We start from the raw sequence: 19,885 nt of genomic DNA, 5'->3' as shown, positions 1-19,885 counted from the left end.
GCTCCCGTTGACCTCCCTCCCATTGCTGAAGACTACCCCTCTCGTGGATGCTGGAGGTCAGATGTGCGCGAGCAACCCATCTGACCGGGGATGATAAGCAGAGGTTCGAGATTTGTGAACACATCCACAAACTCCTCTGTCCATTTTGAGATATAATCTCAGTCTACCAGGATGTACTTTTCCCATTGGCGGTTTTAGTGAGGGGAGCCAAGATATCCACATCTATACGTTCACACGGCCAAGAGGTGACAGACATGTTTAGGGGTGCACAGGGCGGCCGCCCTTGGGCTACGGGACGTGCAGTCCACACACTCCTTACACAATTTTGCGACATTGTCAAACTCCCCGGCCAGTCAAAACGATCTTTGTCTTTCCCCTGTAGCTCTCCTAAATGACCCCCTGTTGTTGTGCTATGTAGCATGTCCAAAACTGTAGGCGCCACAGCTTTGCAGAGGACCACTTGTGTCTTACAAATGGCATCAGAATTAGGCAAGGGGACATGCACTAAACTCAGCCCTTGCACCTGAAGCTGATCCCATACTGGCACATATTAAGGCTTGATTACGCTACCTCCCTGCGCTTGTCCCCTATACTTCTTTTAAGCTAGAGGAGAAGGCGTATTTCTGCGTCTTCTTGTTGGGCGTCTGCAAAGTCATCCCCCTGCTTCCTGTTCTAGCCATGCCAGCTGGTTGACATGCATCAATGCACAAACCACGGGGCGCTGATCAGCGGGAGGGCTTGACACAACACAGGGTGCGGCAGAGAATGCTGGTAGCCTCGACAGGGTGTCTGCATTCGCATGCTGCTTTCCGGGGCGGTGCACAATCTTATATTGAAAATTGGCCAACTGTTCCACCCACCGAGCTAGCTGCCCTTCTAAACCTTTAAAGTTGTGCAACCATCGTAGGAGGATGTGGTCTGTTCGCAGAATGAACTCTTTGCCTAAGAGGTCATGTTTATAGTATCTTCTGAAAGCAACCATGCCCAACAGCTCCTCCTTCGTTTTAGCATACTTGCATTGTTGCTTTGTCAGAACTTGACTAGCATATGCTACCATACACTCCAATCCTTCCTTCCTTGGTATGGTACAGCTCCAATTCCTTCATTGTTATCATCGGTTCCTAGGATAAAGGCCTTGTTAGGATCTGGGTAGGACACGACTGATGCAGTAGTGAGGCTAACTTTCAACTGCGTGAATGCCCGCTGGCAGTTTTCCCGCCATTTGAAACTGTCTTCCTTTCTCAGTAAGCTGGGCAAGATTGACCTGGCGCAGCTTGGAAAGAACTTCATCCAAATGGAGGAGATGTTCTTGAACGGTACGACCGGACACAATAATGTCATCCAAATCAACTAAACGGGTGGTCTACTGTGAATCTGCTAGGACTACATCCATCAATCTCTGGAAGGTACTTGGTGCATTGCATAAACCAAAATGTAAAACATTGAATTCAAACAAGCTCCGTCTGGTTGGAAACACCGTTTTTGATCTGTCTTTGGGGTCCAACCCGACTGTTTCGAGGGTGGAGATCCAGCGAGCCTTGTTAAACTGTCAAGAGCATCGTCAATTCTCTGGAGCAGGTAAGAATCTTTCTCAGTGACATCATTGAGTCTCTTTTTTTTTACCAGAACGACAGGGGCTGTCCAGGGGCTACATGAGAGGCGGATGATGCCATGCTTTAGCATCTGCTAAACGTGGTCTACGGCTTCCTGTTGCAGTTGGAGGGGGATTCTGCGCGGGGCCATTTGAATGGGTTTTGCGTTACTGGTATCTATCTGATGCATCGTAAGGTGAGTTTGCCCTAGATCTGTATCTCCTGTACTAAAAACAGAAACAGAAGTTCGGTGAATTCAAAACCTCTCGTTTCCAAACCAAAATGTGCCATAATGGTGTTTACAGACCAGGAAGTGGTGATGCCCTCTTTACTCCGCGTTTCGAAGCCCACTGTTTCACTATCTACCTCCACCTCAGTGAACAGAGTGGCAATTTCCATGCCCGTTTTAGAATCTGGTTCTCATCAGTCATATTAATTACACGTACTGGCATAACCCCCTGATCAACTGTACACACGACGTGAGCCACCTTGACATCACAATGGTTGAGCAAAGAGGAAGAGGGTTCCAGCATGCCTTTGGTGTACTTCTTGGGAAGACCTTCAACTGCCCACAGGATAATTACTTTGCAGCGGGGTGAGACTACTATATCATAGTGAACAGTAACAAGTTTGGGTTTGTTAGCATCATAGAACAAGAGAGGTAGCTTCTTTCCCAGTCGGTTTTATCTTCCCCCATATCAATCACATCACCAAATGTAGCTAGAATGTCAGTGCCAAGCAAAATGTCTTAGGGCAGGATATCCACCATAAGAATTCAGTAACTACAGCTAAAGACTCAAATTGACAAATGGTCTGCCAACAGCCCAGGATCTCAATTCCCCCCAATCGCTACAGCAACTTAGCCCTGGTAACCCATCAACTCAGTGTCTCCATTAGTGTTTTTTAGCTATGGAAACAATTGAAGCTTGAGCCCCGGTATCAACTGGTAGACGATAGTCCCACCCACTTAGTTTAACATTGAGGTACACCCCGGAAGTGTTCTTGTCACATGGAGAGGCCAGTCTAGAAGGAGGAGGGGGGGTGAGAATTTGGCAGATTCTGCAGTAGCGGCAGTTTCTTTGTGTACGACGGTTACATCCACATTCCTAGCAGAATTAGCTTCAGCCTCTGTTCCCTCGGTCATAAGCAAACCCGCTTTGTTCCCTAGTAGCGGGCCTAGCAGAACGAAGACTGACTCGCCAGTCCCCACTACATACATAATCAATAAAATGATCATGTGTAAACATATCCAGAGTAGTGGCATCTGCAGTCGGGTACGCTTTCTCCATTAACCGACATAGAGCATTGGCAAATTCACGGGCTGTTTCGTTATGCAGCCTCCTCGTAGCCAGGAAGTTAGCACAGTTCCCATTGTGACTGTCACAAGGGTCTAAACGTTTCACCATAGCATTTTTCAACTGTGTAGTCACTTCTATCCTCAACGGAGAGACCGCTTTTAATGTCTCGAGCCCACCCTGATAGTAACAAAGAGATATATTTTAACTTGAGCCCATCACTCCAATTGTTTACCTTGGCAGCCATTTCAAACTGTCCAGCCCAAACAGATCATTCCAGCCCCATACTGGTAAATGTTTCTGGCATAAAGACAGGGCGCACCGACTGCATGTTGGGGGGAAGTGGCTGACCATTATGTGGGACGGGGGCTACCATCTGGGCCGCACCTGTGCCTAAGTTTGTGTCCTCATGGTCTGACATATAAACATATATAATAATGCTCGCAAGACCACACGATAGGTGGGGCAGTTACTGGATTGAGCAAAGTAGTGTGACGCAGCCACCATCTTTGTTTGACTGGTATGGTCCAGCGAGGTTAGGACACGAAAACTCACAGATATAGAAAACAAGTATCTTTATTAACAACACAATTCATAAGGTAGAGTGCATGAAATGCTTTGTGACCTACTGAATTCATAGAACCCCCTACTTTGAGCTATGCAGTCTGGAATTCCCTTTCTGTTTGCCCCATATACCCCACGTTATATTTTAAAAACATTTAACAAGACTAGGCCAACGAAAGAGGACATCTGACATGACATTGAATGTTTTAAATATAGTATTTAAACTCACCAAAAGCTGAGTCTCCCCTCTCTTTAAAACAGTAACAGTAGTTGTTTTAAAAACGGTGTTTTAGCTGTGATTACATTTTCAAATCTTGCTCAAATGTCATGTGCTTGCACTTTCAGAATGAGTCTCTCCCTTCACTCGGCGTACAAAGTAGGGAGAGAGAGTGAGAGCATACAGCAAAACAGGGACAGAACATAGGACATGACAATAATACATGCTGCTAATGGCGAAATATACTGAACAAAAATATAAACACAACATGCAACAATTTCAAATATTTTACTGAGTTACAGTTCATATAAGGAAATCAGTCATCTGAAATACATTTATTAAGACATAATCTATGGATTTTACATGACTGGGAATACAGCTATGCATATGTTGATCACAGACACCTTAAAAAAAGGTAGGGGCATGGATCAGAAAACCTGTCACTATGGTGCAAGCACCATTTCCCTCATGCAGCGTGACACATCTCCTTCATATATAGTTGATCAGGCTGTTGATTGTGGCTTGTGGCATGTTGACCCACTCCTCTTCAATGGCTGTGCGAAGTTGCTGGATATTGGCCGGAACTGGAACATACTGTCGTACAAGTTAATCCAGAGCATCCCAAACGTGCTCAGTGGGTGATATGTCTGGTAAGCATGCAGGCCATTTAAAAATTGGAACATTTTCAGCTTCCAGGAATTGAGTAGAGTTCCTTGCGACAAGGGGCCGTGCATTATGATGCTGAAGGAAGGAGGTGGTTGAATGGCCGAACAATGGGCCTCAGGATCTCGTCATGGTATCTCTGTGCATTCAAATTGCCATTGATAAAAATGCAATTGTGTTCGTTGTCCGTAGCTTATGCCTACCCATACCATAACCCCAGCGCCTCCATGGGGCACTCTGTTCACAATGCTGACATTAGCAGACCGCTCAACCACACAATGCAATACATGTGGTCTGCGTTATTAAAGGTCAGTTGGACATACCGCTAAATTCTCTAAAACAGAGAAATTAATGTTAAATTCTCCGTAAACAGCTCGTGTGGACAGACCATCTTGCAGTCAGCATGACAATTGCACACTCCCTCAACTTTAGACATCTGTGTCATTGTGTTGTGTGACAAAACTGCACATTTTAGAGTGACCTTTTATTGTCCCAGCACAAGGTGCAGCTGTGTAATGATCATACTGTTTAATCAACTTCTTGATACGCCACACCTGTCAGGTGGATGGATTATATTGGCAAATGAGAAATGCTCATTAACAGGGATGTAATTTGTGCACACAATTTGAGAGAATGAAGCTTTTTGTGTGTATGGAAAGTTTCTGAGATATTTTTATTTCAGCTCATGAAACATGGGACCAATACTTTACATGTTGCCTTTATGTTTTTGTTCAGAGTAGTTAAACACCAATGTAAGTAGCCAGACTAGGCTACATGATGTTTTGAATTGGCTGTCTATTTTTTATTATTTATTCTATAGGCTAGCCTACCTGCTACTGCATTGTCTCTCTCTCCTTGAGCAGCAGCCCCCTCGACTTTCATGACCAAAAGAAAACTGTTTGCTGACCAACAATCTGCTATAACTGGGCAAATAACTCACTAACTAGCAAGGAATAGCTAAACACGGATCTAGTTTTAAATTCAAACCCGCTGGCACCTGAAGCCCCCATGAGATCCCAAACCTAGAAGAAGTACTGTAGCTAGCTAGCTAGGCCTCCTCAGCAGCAATGTTATTAACTGTCATTGAACTTGGTGGTCAGTACTGGTTTCAGATGACGAGTAAAACTCTCCGCCATGTTTTGGTAAGGGCTCAGAGTGACGTTACGCACCAAAGAAGCCTCAAAACCAATCACGACAGATAAATAACAGGGAATTGTTAATAATTTCCTTGTTTTTTAAAATCAAATGAATACATATTTTGATGCTCCTGGACACATAATCAGTGATGTAACCTGGAGTCATAGGGTGTTTCGGGTCAACATCACACACCCTCGCACAGGAGACCCAACCAAGGTTGATCAGATCCTGACTTGTCTCCAGGTAGCATTACGCTGCTCCCAATGGATCTCCTCTCTTGATCCAGAGACATTGTGCTGCTGATGGCTCTTTTCCTCTTCACTCCCTTGATGCCAAGTGCGCTGCAGGCTCTGTAGAGGGATTGCCCATCAAAACCCTTGGAGCCTACCTCCATAGGCACCTAGCCTTCCAACCCTGCTTCTGACAGTCGTTGACAAGTCCCTCGTACTTTGCCCTCTTCCTCTCGTACGCCACCGGAAGACTATCTTTCCAAGGGACTGTCAGCTCAACAATAATGATGGTCTTTGTGGACTCTGACACCAGGGTTATGTCTGGTCTCATGGTTGTCTTGACAATGTGCGACAGGAACTTAACATGGCTCATCACGTAATGTCTTTGATGACCCTAAAATGTTTGACGTTGATAGGCCATTGTGAAGTGGATTTACAAAGGATTTAAATGGGCACATACAATCTGATTTCAAGATTTATCAATAACCCTAAATTGAATGATGTTCCATAGGCCTACACACTGAATTTGGTTTTATTTGGACCTATGGTTCATGATAATAACGTTTTCAAACATTTTCCAAAATGTCCAAGATGGAGGAAAATCTATCCAAACAGACCTAATGAGTCCTTGAAGAAAATGTGTGCACCATGAGGAAAGACGCCTACATACAAAGTTTCCCGTCACTAGGTAAAACGGGGCAGCAGATATGAAGGTTTAAGTTAGACTGCTTGTAACAGTGCCACCTATAGGCCAATCAGTGGCATTCTTTTTGACAAAGTTACTCTAGTTTCCATGTGAAAAATTTAGAAATAAATTATTAATCTATGCTTGAGTTATTTGACCATGTCAAGGGGGGGATGAAGAATAACAAAAGGTTTCACAGCTTGGCTCTGGATCACAAAAAGGATGAGAAAGCACTGTGACAGCAATGATGAGATCCTGAGCACATTACAGACCCCTCTGTGGATGCCAGAGCAAAGAAACCAATATCCCTGTGTACTGTACATGCACTGTAGAAAATAACAAGAGTAACGTCAAGGTAGTTATATGAATTAAAAGAACAAAACAAATCCACCTTTAAAAAAAAGGGTACTATACAATTGAAAATAAACTGTAAAAAAAAAGATGGTATAGAGACGCGATTGTACGATTTTAGAGACGAGCGGATGGTTGAAGTCAATTTATTCTGCCTGCTTTAAATTTTACAGCGGAGAACATCTTAAACAGATTCAAAATATGCATGTGAAGGATAAAAAAGAATACATTTAAGTCACGTGAAAGGAATAAAGTTCAGAGCTCTGGCTGTAAACTGAAAATATGAACATTTGCATGTTTTAAATGTTTATTGTAACCTATAATGCTTACCCCGATCCCAAACCCCCTCGTTTGAGGATACTGCTACTATCTAAATAAACACAAATCAATATTTTCTATCATCTGTCTTTCAGCTCCAATTCTTTACTTAACTTCAACAGTTGCATTTATGTGGGTGTTGATTTACAGTTACCCTAATGGAATTAGCTAAACAAATGAATAAAAAAACTACTGTATTTAGCCCTTACGGTTTATCATAATGATCTTACACAAAAACATGAACTAGTAAAACATGAAATAAGTATAAATACAATCATTGAGCCAGGTGATAATAGAGAGCAGTGATAATACTGTAGCCATTCTCTACATACAACATCTTGTAAGAGGCTCAAAGGGTATGCAGACACAGGACATTTTGCCATCAGTAGCTAATGCTGTGAAAAGGTATTTTCCCCTTTCAAATTTTCTCTACTTTTGCATATTTTTTTAATACTGAATGTTATCGGATCTTCAACAAAAACCTCATAGATAAAGGGGACCTGAGTGAACAAATAACATAATTACATATTTAATTTATTTCAGAAACAAAGTTATGCAACACCCAATGCCCCTGTGGGAAAAAGTAATTGCCCCCTTTCACTCAATAACTGGTTGTGCCACCTTTCGCTCCAATGACTCAAACCAAACGGTTCCTGTAGTTGTAGATCAGTCTCTCACGTCGCCGTGGAGGAATTTTGTCCCACTCTTCCATGCAGAACTGCTTTAACACAGTGACATTTGTGGGTTTTCAAGCATGAGCTGCTCGTTTCAAGTCCTGACACAACATCTCAATTGGAATTAGGTCTGGACTTTGACTAGGCCATTCCAAAACATCCCATTTGTTGCTTTTTAGCCATTTTCACTTGTTTGTGTGTTTTAGATCATTGTCTTGCTGCATGACCCAGCTGTGCTTTAGCTTCAGCTCACAGACGGATGGCCTGACATTTTCCTGTAGAATTCTCTGCTACAGAGCAGAATTCATGGTTCCTTCTATTAAGGCAAGTCACCCAGGTCCTGAGGCAGCAAAGCATTCCCAAGCCATCACACTTCCACCAACACGCTTGACCGTTGTTATAAGGTTCTTACTGTGGAATGCAGTGTTTGGATTTCGCCAGGCATAACGGGACCCATGTTATCCAAAAAGTTATACTTAAACTCATCTGTCCATAGAACATTCTCCCAAGAGGCTTGTAATCATCCAGGTACTTCCAGGTGCTTTTTGGCAAACCTGAGTCAACTTTTTGGACGAGATGTGTCCCATTATGTCTGACGAAAACCAAGGAAGCGTTTGGTTGCAGGCATTGCAGTTTAAGGTGGCACAACCAGTTATTGAGTATAAGGGGAAAATTCCTTTTTCACACAGGGAATTGTGTGTTACATATCTTTGTTCATTGAATAAATAAAATAAGTATATTTCTTTTTTTGTTATTTGTAAACTCAGGTTCCCTTTATCTAATATTAGGTTTTGGTTGAAGATCTGATAACATTCAGTATCAACAATATACAAAAATAGAGAAAATCAGAAAGGGGTCAAATACTTTTTCATGGCACTGTAGAGAAATTCATAGTTGTGGTTTCAAAACTACATCAGTAGGCTGTCCTGATGGGCTGAGGTTAGTGGTATGTCAGGGATTGAACTGTATATGTGGTATATATCAGACTAGATAAAAGAAACGGGCAGTTATACTTTAGACCTTTGAAAATACACATTGTACATACTGTATTATTGATTTAAGATGATTTAGACATGAAGTGCGAAAAATGCAAAAGTTTGTATCATTTATTTGCATTGGATTTGTACTACAAATTGTAAAAAGTTAGCATTTGGAAATAGTAGCCAGGTAAATAAAGCAAAGCATGGATTGTTGTCATACCTTGTCAAAAGGATGCTTACAGGGTAAGGAAACCAATTTGTAAATGTGTAATTATGTTGAACTATCCCTCTAATTGAAGTTCCTACAATGCATTTGATGTGATATAAATACACTTTTTATTTTAAAGAAAACTATGATTTTGTCATCTCTTAGGAAAGCAGCTTGGGCAGCAACATCTGGGGAGACTGAGAATAAAACCAGTTTGGTCCTAGGTGGACAGCCCATTTGAAACCAACATTTACAGCCTACTTATTGCCCTAGCGGGAAAATTGGGGACTTGGGTCCCAGGTGTTTACCCAAATGGGTTACAATGCAAGTAAGTCCTCAATTTGCCCGTGAGGACAACTTATGAAGCCCAACATGGCAACCACATGTGGGGCCAACGTGGTTATTTAGGACAACTTTGTGGGCCCCTTGTGGTTATTCTTTATGAGGGCTCAAGTGTTAACCCTTCGGGGCAGCATTTTCACTTTTGTATGAAAAGTGTGCCCAGAGTAAACTGCCTGCTACTCTGTCCCAGAAGCTAATATATGCATATTGTTAGTAGTATTGGATAGAAAACACTCTGAAGTTTCTAAAACTGTTTGATTGACCATGTCATTGAGGCAAATATGTTCAGCCTGAGGACAGACACCTACATACAAAGTTTCAAGTATCTAGGTCAGGGGTATAAAACAAATGTTTCCCCAGAGGACCCCGCTGACAATTGTTTATATTTCCTTGCCGTGTAAAATGTCCCTAAATAGTCCTCCATCCATCAATTTAAAAAAATGTAAGCTCCCTGACTGTCTAGCTTTCATTTTGGTGATTATAAGCAATCTAGACAGTCAAGAAACTGTATGAATGTAGGATTATTACTGTTTCTAAAGTTTAGATTTGATTTTAGTCATTTTAAAGTACAATGAAATCGGAAAGTATTCAGACCCCTTTACTTTTTCCATATTTTGTTATTCTAAAATTGAATTTTTTTAAAAATCCCTCACCAATCTACACACAATACCCCATAATGACAAAGGAAAAACTGGTTTTTAGAATACTTTCCGAATGCACTGAATATTGAGTTTGTTTTTCCTCACTCAAACCAGCTGTATATTTGACACTCGTGCTCTAGGTCAAACGGGGCAGCGGATATGAGGGTTTAAGTGAGTCTTCTTATAACAGCTCCACCTATAGGCCAATCTTTTTGACCAATTACTCATGGCCTCTAGTTTCTGTGTGCCAGATTAAAAAAAGAGTTACCAAACTATGCTTGAGTTGTTTGACCATGTCAAGCTATTTGACCATGATGATACTGACCTTGTGCTTTGATGAATTGGAAGGTATCTAGAAATAACAAAAAATAGAATTTTTTTCAAAACCAGTATAGATTGGCATGAGTCACAGTTCTATAGTAACATAATGTTAGTAACTATTCACACAAGCTCATGACATTATTACTTCAGATCAGACATCTTATTTCAATTGAACTTATTTAGTAGTAATGGCAATACTCCTCTAGGCAAAAAAATAACATTCAAATCAAAGTAGAATGGACTGATAAAATGAGACATCAACTTACCACAGCTGTAGAATGCTACAAGAACTTGGAATGGAGGAATAACTCACAGACAAGGAGGATGACCAAAAACAGATGATATCAGGGATGAACAATACCATTTTCACAGATCCTCTGACTAAAATCAAATTTTAGTTGTCACATACACATAGTTAGCAGATGTTAATGCGAGTGTAGCGAAATACTTGTGCTTCTTAGTTCCGACAATAGTAAATGACTCTCACAAACTACTAGGATTATGGTGTCTGTGACTTAGAGAACGGTTTGAATAGAGAGATAGATGAGAAACTTCCTTGCAGGAAAACCACAAACAAAGTCCATTAACTATCAAGTAGTGTCTCACATCATGAGGTTGGGGGAAGGTCAATCAGTCAATGTTCTGTAGTTATATTTTGCTCCAATATTTGACAATGAACCAAAAAGCATTAGCTTCACTGTCCGAGTAAATTCATATGTTTTGTTTGAGGCCTATTTGACTGCGACAACTCTGATAAAAAGAAGTAAGGTTCATGTACAGCATTGGCAACACACAAAAGTTAATATTCTGGCTGTGACTCCATGTCTGGCTCTGTAACTCAACAACACTACATTTCTGTTGACATCTTGAGGTGCTTACAGAAGCATTCATATGTTTCTCATGTTGGTATTTCTAGAGGGTGAATTTAGTTTGGGTATTCATATCTAAAATAGTCTGGTAAAGATGTTAAATGTAACCATAGCGTCAGTGGAATGTATCTGAGGTTTGGTTCAACTTCAACAGTTGCTTTTATGTGTAAGGTGGATGTTGGTGTTGTTTTACAGTTTGCTTAACTGACACCTAATGGAATTAGCTAAACAGATGGAAAAAAAGCCAAGCCACCTCAGTTTATCAGAATAAAAACATGAGAAATAGAAATACCAAAAATAGAATCACTGAGACAGGCGTAAGAGATAGGTAGGTGTTTAACAGAAGGTCTTATTGTCTGACCATTAAACTCAAGACATGCTCTATATACAGCATCCTGTGAGAGACGAGCATTTAACTTGTTGAGCAGAACAGACATATGACATTATATGAGAGGGGTATCTGGGATCTGTAGCTAGAGAAAGTGACAGTTGTGGTTTCACTGAGTTTTCTGGTCTGTCGGGGATTGAGCTGAACACGTGGTCTATATCAGACTACAAGACAGAAAGAGACTATTTGACCTACGGTATTTAGTATATAAATGATATGGTAAGAACAATTTAAAGAAGTGCAGAACACAATCACATGGGTGATGGTGAATTAGACAAATTATGGCTCATTTTTACTTGTGCTGTACTTTTTGAGATGCCTGCGTATCCACTCCAACAGTGGGCATTAATGTGGATGGTACAGAGGTGATCAGACTGTAGTTTCCTGTATCCCCTGATTCCACCTAGAAGAGAGAGAATATATCTTAGTTATCCTGTCTGTCTGGAACAGCAGTCAACCAACTGTTGGTTTGACACTTTGAATGTTCAACGGTCGTTCTTGAAATGCGAAGGCATTTGGGCATTAATACATTCTTGTTGATTGTTTTATTAATTTTAATGTATTTGGGTACATCTTCCCATTATAAATCAACTGATATGGCAGCTCAATGACTTTAAATCATGTTTACTATGATGGTAACATCGTTCTAGTTAAAATACCCTTTCAAAATAATTGACTAAATCGATATGATTAATAGTTTTGCTCACAATAAAATTGAGTTACACCAATGGCACTTTGTATTGAGACACCAAATGATCAATGGAATCCTCAAGTGTACGGCATACTAAAAGGGAGGGATTCTTTTAGAATGTTCTTTAATGGCCTCCTGTGTGGTGCAGCGGTCTAAGGCACCACATCGCAGTGTTGCGGGGTCACTACAGCCTGGGGTTGGATCCCAGGTTGTGTCACAAACGGGCAGTCCCATAGGGTGGTGCGCGATTGGCTGGGGGCTTTGGCTGGGGTGGCTTTACTTGGCTCATTGCGCTCTAGCGACTCCTTGTGGTGGACCGGGCACCTGCAGGCTGACTTCAGTTGTCAGTTGAATGGTGTTTCACATTGTTCCAACTGGATTCCAGGTTAAGCAAGCGGGTGTTAAGAAGCACGGCTTGGTGGGTCATGTTTTGAAAGAAAAGGACATTAAAAACATGGTGGGGATATTATTCTTGAGAACAAACGTTTAACATTTATATCGATTGCCATCAGTCAAAGTGCACAGGTAACATCATGGTAGTAACTACCCACTTTGCAAAAACTGGTTGAATCAACTTTGATTCAACGTAATCACATTGCATTTTTTGTTGAAAGGATGTGGAATCAATGTGGAAAATTGATTGGATTTGAAAAAAATATTTGATATTTTTTCACCCGAGTTGAAATATAATTGGTGAAAGACCATGTGTTCTTAATGTTTTGTATACTCAGTGTACAATATTCACATGAAATATGAACTGTGTCTGCGACTGAGAGAATGTTTTTAATAGAGAAGAAGACAAGGAGCCTGCTCACAGGAAACCACAAAGAAAGTCCATCAACTGGTGTGATTAGAGGTAAATGTCTCCTGCTCCTAACATGAGCCAAAACCATTTGCTTATCTGTCAGAGTAAATAACTACATTTTATTCAGGCTTTCTTTTTAACTACACTGCACAATAAAAAGCAGGTTTCATGTACAACGACAGTATATTTTGCCAACATCCAAAAGTAAGAAACAACAAACAGTCTTGCTGTGTCTCCATTTGACTCTCCATATTGTGCATTAGAGGCAATATTGTTCCTATCTACTGTAGTTATTAGCTTAATAAGATAGAGGTGCAGATACATAAGCAGTAAACTACAACACTGAACATTTCCATGGAAATATAACATGACAAGTGGGGTTTCATCACTCGTGAGATGTTTGTTGTAATGGTCAGAAGCATGAATACATTTCCCATAATGGTGATTTTGGAGTGTGAATTTAGTTGAGTTTTTATATATCTTGCTAAAAATGTCTGGTAAAGTAGTTGAATAGTTTCAGTTAAATGTATCGGAGGTTTGGTTCAACAGTACTTGTGTTGAGGAGAATGACAGAAGTAGTCTCTGAAATATGAAGAAGACAGGACAGGATGCGGCAAGAGTCTCGTCTAACTTTCCACCGTACTGTGTTGTGCGTGTGCATGTGTGCACTCGTGCACCTGTTTGCAGGTGTGGATACGTGACAACATACACTTACTGGTTGGTATGTGATCTGTAGACTGTGTGACTGCTGCAGGAGAATCAGTCAGGCCTTTGTGGTAGAGTGGCCGGATGGAAGCCACGGCTCAGTAAAAGGCACATGACAGCCCGCTTAGAGTTTGACAAACGGCACCTAAACGACTCTCAGACCATGAGAAACAATATTCTCTGGTCTGATGAAACCAAGATTGAAGTCTTTGGCCTGAATGCCAAGCATCACGTATGGAGGAAACCTTGCACAATCCCTATGGTGATGCATGGTGGTGGCAACATCATGCTGTGGGGATGTTTTCAGCAGCAGGGACTGGGAGACATGTCAGGATTGAGGGAATGATGAACAGAGCAAAGTACAGAGAGATCCTTGATGAAAACCTGCTACAGAGCACTCAGGACCTCAGACTGGGGCGAAGGTTTAACTTCCAATAGGATAATGACCGTAAGCACACAGCGAAGACAACACAGGAGTGGTTTTCAGACAACTCTTTGAAAGTTCTTATTGTGGCCCTTCCAGAACCCGGACTTGAACCCGATCAAACATATCTGGAGAGACCTGCAAATAGCTGTGCAGCAATGTTCCACCTCCAACCTGACAGAGCTTGAGAGGTTCTGCAGAGAAGAATGGGAGAAACTCCCCAAATACAGTTGTGCCAAGCTTGTAGCATCATACCCAAGAAGACTTGAGAGTGTAATTGCTGCCAAAGGTGCTTCAGCAAAGTACGAGTAATGGGTCTGAATACGTATTTAAATATCATTTCCAGTGTTGATGTCTAAAAATCTGTTTTTGTTTTGTCATTATGGGGCATTGTGTGTAGATTAATGGGGGGGGGGACTATTTCATCCATTTTAGAGAGGCTTTAACGTAACAAAATGTGGAAAAGGTCAAGGTGTCTGAATACTTTCTGAATGCGCTGTATATGGACTGTATATGGACTGAAAGAAACATTTTAAGAAACATTTAAGGAAAATAGCACCTTGATCTTCACCAATGGCCAGAAAAAGGTGACATAGTTGTTGCATTATCTTGAAAAATCAAGATCAAATAATGTAAAATACTAACAAAGATGAAGGAATAGTCTATTTATTCTGCTTAATTTTTTGTTTTACAGAAGAGAGCATTTCAAACAGAGAAAAAAAACATTTGTATTTGCTGTACCTTAAAGGTCTTATAAAAGAGGGATTTATTTATTTTATTTCACCTTTATTTAACCAGGTAGGCCAGTTGAGAACAAGTTCTCATTTACAACTGCGACCTGGCCAAGATAAAGCAAAGCAGTGCGACAAAAACTACAACACAGAGTTACACATAAACAAACGTACAGTCAATAACACAATAGAAAGATATATGTACAGTGTGTACAGTGTATATGGGAGGTGAGGGGGGAGCCACCCCTTTTCAACAAACAAAGCCATCCCCCATAGCATAATCGACCACCCTGACCGCTGGGCTCAAGTGTGCATCGAAACAGAATGTAAGCTCATATTAACTGGAAGAAAATGTAATGAAGTTGTGTTCTCACACCATTTACATCTGAACCACTCCACAGTCATTGGACTTCAAGGCTAGAATGTGTCTACAACACTGTACATTGTAGGAGCGACTGAGGTGCTGAGTAAGTTTAAATTAAACTGGGAACTTGGAAAATAACAAGTTAACATGGAGAAATTTGGAGATTTGAATAACATTTGGAAATCTATATTTTTCAGTTTTGATGATCTGATGTTGCCAACAATGTAAACATTTTTTTTAAATGAAATGTTATTTTGTAGCTTGTAACAACGTATGTGGCCAATATCAATACTTTTGCTATAAGATCAGGCTTTTGGGGTTTGCTTTGCCGCAAAAATTGTTAAAATAACAGACTTTTCCCCCAGATTTTTTGTGTGCATCTGGCTTATATTATAAGCATATTTCAACACAAGATTAAATGAAAATGTCTTAGCAATACCACTTTGGATCTAAATGACTTAATTTGAATTAATTCATCTTAATTTCCTATTTACCTGTTTTTTGCATTATGTGTGAATATGTTATATATTTATTGATTTTTAATTGTCTGTAACTCGATTTTGATCAAAATATATTTTATTTAGTAAACTGTATCAAACTGTTTTATGGAAGGAGATATCACACAGATGACAGAATATATATAAATACAATATATAATTACTTGGGCAATTACTTAAAAATATTTAAAGGGGAGTATGCCCCGGACCGCTCCAAACTCCAGGCCAGGTGTCAATGTGTGATACAGTAAATTACAGCAGTTCCAAGCATTTTGGGGGCCCTAAACGAGATTTGCCTACCTCACCGACAAAACATTTTAATGGCCCCGCTCATGGCAGCAAAGAGAAACATTTGGAGCTTTCAAGTTTATGTCCTGCAATTCTACTAATTTTGCCATGGGGCGGAGAGAACTTTGCAAATTTCCTGAAATTCAACACGTTGTGCCATTGTCGTTGACATAATACAATTCCCTGGAAGTCAGGTCCCCTTGGGCAGTAATTTGGCCATTACGACAAGACTTGGATAGCTGGCTAGACTAACTTGCCTAGCAATCTATAAAATCTTAGCTGACATGGGATAATTGAGTGACTGTCAGTGACTGAAATAACAAGAGAAAAACTTCTGATGTAGAACCACATTGTTTTTGGAGGGGGGAGGGGCCTCTAGCGGCTGCCCACTGTATGTTACTTATAAATAGAAACGGTACTGTAGTAGATATTTTAGGTACTTATTTACAGTAACGTGATGTGTGATAAATAAAGGACATCCTGAAAGCAACAATATTTCTGTGAGACAAACAGAGAGCCAGTGGTGTAGTTTCAGTGTGTCTGTAGAAGATTGTAAAACCCATCCGGCTGGGCTGAGGTTGTTGGTCTGTCGGGGATTGAGCTGTATACATGGTACATATCAGACTAGAGAAAAGAAACAGACAGTTTAACTTCAGTCCTTTAATTCTACAGTAATGTAAATGTAATGTAATTTAAAAGGATGTAACATCAATCTGAAACTGAGAGCCGTTCACAATCACCAAACACAGTGGGCGATTCTGAACTTACATTGTCGTTTTCAGATGACTTTCCATTTTCTTCAAAAGGACCTGTACAACACAGAAGGAGCCTGTGTGTGTGTGTGTGTCACTTTGCTGTGCTTAATGTCCCTTCACACTTCTCCTCCTGACTGAAACCATCCTGTAGACCTACAGCTCTATTCTCACACATTATCTTATGTATAACTTACTGATATGACTACCTCAGACCAACATACAAGCCTTTGAGTCCTATAAAAAGCCCTACATGATATGAATCTATGGAATAGAGTTAAATAGACAAACCTGGTGGTACAGATGTGGATGGTACAGAAGTGATCAGGCTGTAGATCCCTGCATTCTCTGAATCAGGAGGAAAGAGAGAGAAGAAAGATCCTTATTATCCTTCAGACTGTCTGTCTTTTTGTACGAAAACAAGTATGTATCTATATCCAAGGCTATTATTTTTGCTGTACTCACAGGACCTGCACCTCACGGAGAGAGGCAAAAGCTACAAGTAAGAGGCTGTGTGTCAGTGTGTCTGTGTGTGTGTGTGGGGGGGGTAGGGGGTCAGAAGAAGTGAAAACAACAGGGCTTGATGTCACTTCACACTTCTCCTCCTGACTCAAACCACCCTGGAGACTTACAGCTCAGTTCTCACACTTTCAAGATGCAATTGATTACAAAATGTACGTTTGTATGGTAGGCATTGAGTGATTAAGCGTTATTGTGCTGAGGGTCCCAAATTCACATCCAAGGTCAGGAAGACAGGGACAGAAGACATTATGTTACAAACTCACCTGAGTGCAAAAACGTGGACAGTACAAAGGTGATCCCAGCATCCTTTGAATCCAACATGCCTGCACTGCTCATAGCTCCCATCACCAAATCATCTAGAACAGAAAGAAATTGAAACTGAAATTAGATTGTGTTTGTAAATGCATGTGTGTAGTTGTGTTAGTAGTGTGTGCAGTGTTTGATGTATTTTGTTTGGAACATACATTGTCTGTGATCATCCTGTCTGGCTGTAGGTCTGTACAACATAAAAGTATCAAAAGGTTGTGGTAAGAAAATCTCATCATGGACAATACAGAACTAAAGGTTGATACAATCTGCATCAAATTCACAAGGGAATTCTTACCTCTGAGAACTGGTTTTCTCTGAAAAACAAATTAGGCTAAATGAATGATATTGAATATAGCCTACACTACACAATATCACCAAAAGGAGTTGAAAAATGAAACCATGTCAAAGGCACTTACATTAATATGAGAAGGAAAATGTTTGCAAATGATTTGTTATGCAGAATCAGAAGTACTCACTGGTCCTCCTGCAGAGACAGACAGCTGTCAATCCCATCCAGAACACGCCCACTCCAGAAGCCATACACACTGTTGTCTGCCATAGTTGCACCACTGTTTGGTGACATGAGAGGTCATTAGCTCTTAATCCAAATGTAAATACTTCAATTGTAGACAGGTGTTAGAATACCACTTTATTATTAGTCTTGGTAAACGTTTCCGTTTTCATATATGTGAGATAAGACAGCTAGTCAGTTAAGATTTTTACATTTGAGTCTGTGAAGGAAAATGTTATGATTGTGCTTTGCTAATAACCAATTGGACTGTGTCCATGCAACTGACTGATTGATTGTGACTGGAAGGAATCCTCACTATCAGTATAAGCAATTTGGCAGTGCGCCAAGAACATTGTTTTGTAAACCGAAAGGGGTGTCTCAGTTTCAAGGTCTCAGCTTGAAGAGAATAAGCCTTGTGAGGTATTGGTTGGTCACATGCATGAACCAAATGTTAATGATGACTTAATTATGAATAATGAATAAGCTAAATCTTGCAAATATAACTTGTCTGTTTAAGCACTAAATAAGAGAACTAATGGGACTTTTCCCGACCAACGTGTACTATGGTACATTAAGATTGTTGGAACCTCTCCAGCTTGCTGATAATAAATAATGATTAATTTAATATTGACTTCAGGTGTCCCTGATGTACATTTCCATGACAAGTCATTTAGCAGAGGCTCTTTTTCAGAGTGACTTACATCAGTGCATTCATTCAAAGATAGCTTGGTGAGGCAACAACATATCACAATCACAACAAGTTCATTTTCCCTCAACAAAGTAGTTATCAGCAAAGTCAGTGCTAGCAGGAAAAGACAAGTGCATTTTTGCTGTGGAATTACTAAATAAGGACACTTACCCCAAACTATTTTTCGACTGTTTGAATTCACAATGCTGAAATTGAACTGTTTGGTCATAATGACCATCGTTATGCACATGCTCAGAATACAATAGGTGATACAATACAACCTTACCATGAAACACTTACTATCAACAATGCATTTTTTTTAATGTAAGAAAATATTTGCTACCTAATTTATTAAATAAATAATAATAAAAATTAAACTGAAAAGACTTTTAAAAAAGCAACACAATAACATAACAATAGCGAGGCAATATAAAGGAGGAAATTCAGGTAATATGTATATGTAGGAAGGTGTAAAGTGACTATGTATAGGTAATAAACAAAGAGTAGCAGCAGAATTAAAAAAGAAGCTGTTAATGAGCCTTTTGGACCTGGACTTGGCAATCCAGTACCACTTGCCATGCAGTAGCAGAGAGAGCAGTTCTTGACTTGGGTGGCTGGAGTATTTGACCATTTTAAGGGCCTTCCTCTGACCCCGCCTGATATGGATGTCCTGGATGTACACACTAACCTCTGCGGTCAGATGGCGAGAAGTTGCCAAACCAAGCGGTGATCAATCAGTCAGGATGCTCTCTATGGTGCAGCTGTATAACTTTTTGAGGATCTGAGGACCCATGCCAAATCTTTTCAGTCTCCTGAGAGGGGATCATGCCTTCTTCATGATAAAGATGACCAACACACCTGATGTAGGATTCACTGCCGTGCTGGGGGTTAACGGAGAGGTCAAACCTGGTGAGAGGAGATTACACAAGAACAAATGTAAATTATTTTAGTATCTAAGGTCATTCAAAAAGCAGAAAGCACATTTTCTACAAATCAGATGGACTAAAAGTACACAAATCTGGACTGAAATTACAAGCATGGGTCAATTCATAAATCGGCTGGAGCTTTAGTGAATTATTGTAAATATTATTGTAAAATATACATGTAAGTTAAAATTAGTGGA

At 40.3% G+C, this 19,885-nt stretch overlaps 1 protein-coding gene across 2 annotated transcripts in view; it reads right to left on the bottom strand.

Moving 5' to 3' along the window:
* Positions 1-14,752: 14,752 nt before the first annotated feature.
* Positions 14,753-19,885, bottom strand: part of LOC118372821 (uncharacterized) — a 68,915-nt gene continuing 63,782 nt past the window's right edge. The window contains exon 19 of one of the 2 annotated variants that reach the window (XM_052527193.1): positions 14,753-16,604. In XM_052527193.1, the coding sequence (XP_052383153.1) occupies positions 16,512-16,604 (93 nt within the window). In that variant the 3' untranslated portion in view covers positions 14,753-16,511. Of the gene's footprint in view, positions 16,605-17,356; positions 17,611-19,885 lie in introns of those variants that run through there. The other variant, XM_052527198.1, reaches the window with a different exon arrangement.

Source organism: Oncorhynchus keta, chromosome 10 (genome assembly GCF_023373465.1).
Source record: "Oncorhynchus keta strain PuntledgeMale-10-30-2019 chromosome 10, Oket_V2, whole genome shotgun sequence".
In the NCBI taxonomy this organism is placed as follows: Eukaryota; Metazoa; Chordata; class Actinopteri; order Salmoniformes; family Salmonidae; genus Oncorhynchus; species Oncorhynchus keta.
The sequence above is the reverse complement of the archived record's forward strand: the minus strand, read 5'-3'. Positions and strand labels throughout refer to the sequence as shown.